Source organism: Penaeus vannamei, chromosome 18, assembly GCF_042767895.1.
Source record: "Penaeus vannamei isolate JL-2024 chromosome 18, ASM4276789v1, whole genome shotgun sequence".
Lineage (NCBI taxonomy): Eukaryota > Metazoa > Arthropoda > Malacostraca > Decapoda > Penaeidae > Penaeus > Penaeus vannamei.
The window spans coordinates 701,153-703,652 of NC_091566.1; the positions used below are offsets into that span (position 1 = coordinate 701,153).

Here is a 2,500-nt window from a genome sequence, read left to right on the forward strand (position 1 = left end):
TGCTGGTGGCCCCTGTGCTCCTCCGGCTGCGCGTCCAGCAAGTTCCACGTCGACGAGTGCCCGAAGCTGGCGCAGGACACCAAGCACATCGGACAGCCGCCGTGTCAGGAGGACACAGTCCGCTACGACATCATACTTTCCCTGCGCTGTCTGCTTTTGAAGTTCAATGCTCCCGATAAATGGTCGCGTGTGCAAGATATGGCGAGCCACGCCCAGCGTCGCGTTGACGGCAAGGACTCCAGCCACATCACCACAGTGCGCTACATCACGGAGGTCCTCGGGGATGAGTTTGACGAAGACGACGCCCACCATGTGCACGACGCGATTGTGAGCAACTGCTTCGAATGGCGGAGTCCTTCGGGAGTACGGCTCCGCGGGGTCTATCCGCTGCTGGCGCGCATGAATCACGCCTGCCTGCCGAATGTCACGTTGTTTTCAGACAAAGAAGGCACAATGTATGTACGGAGTGCTTTTAACATAAAGTGCGGTGAACCTCTTGCCATCACTTACGTGGGAACTAGTGTACCTTTCTGGGACCGACAGAGATACACGAGAGATGTCCATTACTTCAAGTGTGACTGCGTTCGCTGCGAAGACCCCACCGAGTTGGGCCTTCACTATTCTTCCCCGAAGTGTGAAAAGTGTCGAGACCAGTTCATGGAGCCAAACACGTGGCTCGGCGACACCAAGTGGGAGTGCCCGCTCTGCGGCTCCCAGGAGGAGGAGGCGGTCATCCGCTACCAGGCTGACGAATGGCTCGCTTGGTTTGAGACAAAAGACACATTTCTTAAGAGCACCCGCTTTGCCATCAAAAGCGTTATGGAAAAGGTAAAAGCAGCGTTTCACAGCCAGCACTACGTGTGGGAGAAGGCGGCGCTCGTGGCCGTCCGGGCGCTCAAGGAGGACAAGTCCGTCGAAGGAATCACTCTCATGCGCGACCTGTGGCGACGCCTCCTGAAGCTGTACGATGTGCTGGAGCCCGGCATGACGCGCAGGAGAGGTGATGCTGAGTGGCTGAGTGTTCTTCCCTTCCTTAACTCTCAGTCTTTATCTTGACCGACGGTTCCTGAGGTTATGGACACCGAGTTCCATGACGCAGACTGTTAGCCTAATTGCCGTACTTCTGAAAACTCACTTTCCTTTCCTCACGCGGTCACTTGGATGTGCTTTCTAAGGTGCGAAGCAAACTTGCTTTGAATTTCTAACATGGTATAAAAAACAGATTCAACTTAAAATAAAACTGTAAGCTCTTTCGATTCTTATCTTCGACTGACATAGTTCTGAAAACTCCAATATAAAACATTAAATATGTTGTACTAATACCAACAGCTTTCCTATCCAGGATAATTTCAAATACGAGGAAAACGGCATATCAGTTTAAAATAATTTCTCCTTGTAAAACGTCAGACAGATTAATGTGAAAGCTTATGTTGTTGTTCAAGTACTTATCTCGATATCAATAACATCAAAGCCTTCCTCCGTTCTCACTCCCACGTCACTCCTCCCTCACCTAGCGCTTCTCGTGAGGTCTCCTCCTCCGGCTCTCTCCCGTCCCCTCCCTCCCACGGCCCCTCAGCACCTCCTCCTTCCTCTAACTGTTCCAGTTGTCCTCCTGCTGCCTTGTAGAGCCAAGACGACCTCGGTTCGACGTAGCGGCGTCTCAGTCACCGGCCAAGCGTAAGTATTTCCCCAGCAGGAGGCGGCGGGCGGTGCGACGGCGCTCACCACCTGGCACTGGGACGGAGCGCCGCTGGTCTTTTCTCCTAACACTAGTTTCTGCAACTCCTTCGAGGACGAGTCGAGCGGAGCCGTAGAGTCTTTTTCGGTGTTCAGTCAAGATGTGATTTAAATGCTGTTTAGATTGTCTAAGTTTTAGCTCATCTTGTCATGGGGAGAAGGACAAGAATATCGTTGCCGATAAAAAAGCAATGGATACGAACATATATGTGGAAGACTCAAATGAAAACATCACTATCAGTCCATCAAACACACATATTCGTGTGTGTGTGTGTGTGAGTGTGTGTGTGTGTGTGTGTGTGTGTGTGTGTGTGTGTGTGTGTGTGTGTGTTTGTGTGTGTGTGTGTGTGTGTGTGTGTGTGTGTGTGTGTGTGTGTGTGTATGTGTGTGTGTGTGTATGTGTGTTTGTGTGTGTGTATATATATACATATAATATATACATACATACATATATATATATATATATATATATATATATATATATATATATATATATATATATATATATTGGTAGATAAATATAGATATATATAGATATTTAGATATATAGAAATTTATGTATAAATCCATATATGAGGAGTATGCATCAATAATCCCTTCACTATACCAGGAAATAAACGAGAACAGAAAAGCCTTCTTGCCGCCCTTGCTGACTCGTTCCCTTCGGCCCGCAGGCGTCACGCTCTACGAGCTGGGGATCTCGGAGGCCAACCTGGCCAGCGCGGAAATGAAAGCCGGGAAGCTCACCAGCTACTTCTACAAG

At 49.0% G+C, this 2,500-nt stretch overlaps 2 protein-coding genes across 7 annotated transcripts in view; one reads left to right on the forward strand and one right to left on the reverse strand.

Moving 5' to 3' along the window:
- Positions 1-2,500, reverse strand: part of LOC113816955 (organic solute transporter subunit alpha) — a 69,389-nt gene that overhangs the window by 39,874 nt on the left and 27,015 nt on the right. The gene's annotated exons all lie outside the window — the stretch shown is intronic.
- LOC113830573 (SET domain-containing protein SmydA-8) overlaps positions 1-2,500 on the forward strand; it is a 25,779-nt gene that overhangs the window by 5,701 nt on the left and 17,578 nt on the right. For 4 of the 5 annotated variants that reach the window (XM_070132573.1, XM_070132574.1, XM_070132576.1 and 1 more), the window contains exons 3-4: positions 1-1,000; positions 2,412-2,500. The exon at positions 1-1,000 is cut by the window's left edge and continues 148 nt beyond it; the exon at positions 2,412-2,500 is cut by the window's right edge and continues 189 nt beyond it. In XM_070132573.1, coding sequence (XP_069988674.1) covers positions 1-1,000; positions 2,412-2,500 — 1,089 coding nt within the window. The remainder of the gene's footprint in view (positions 1,001-2,411) is intronic. The other variant, XM_070132579.1, reaches the window with a different exon arrangement.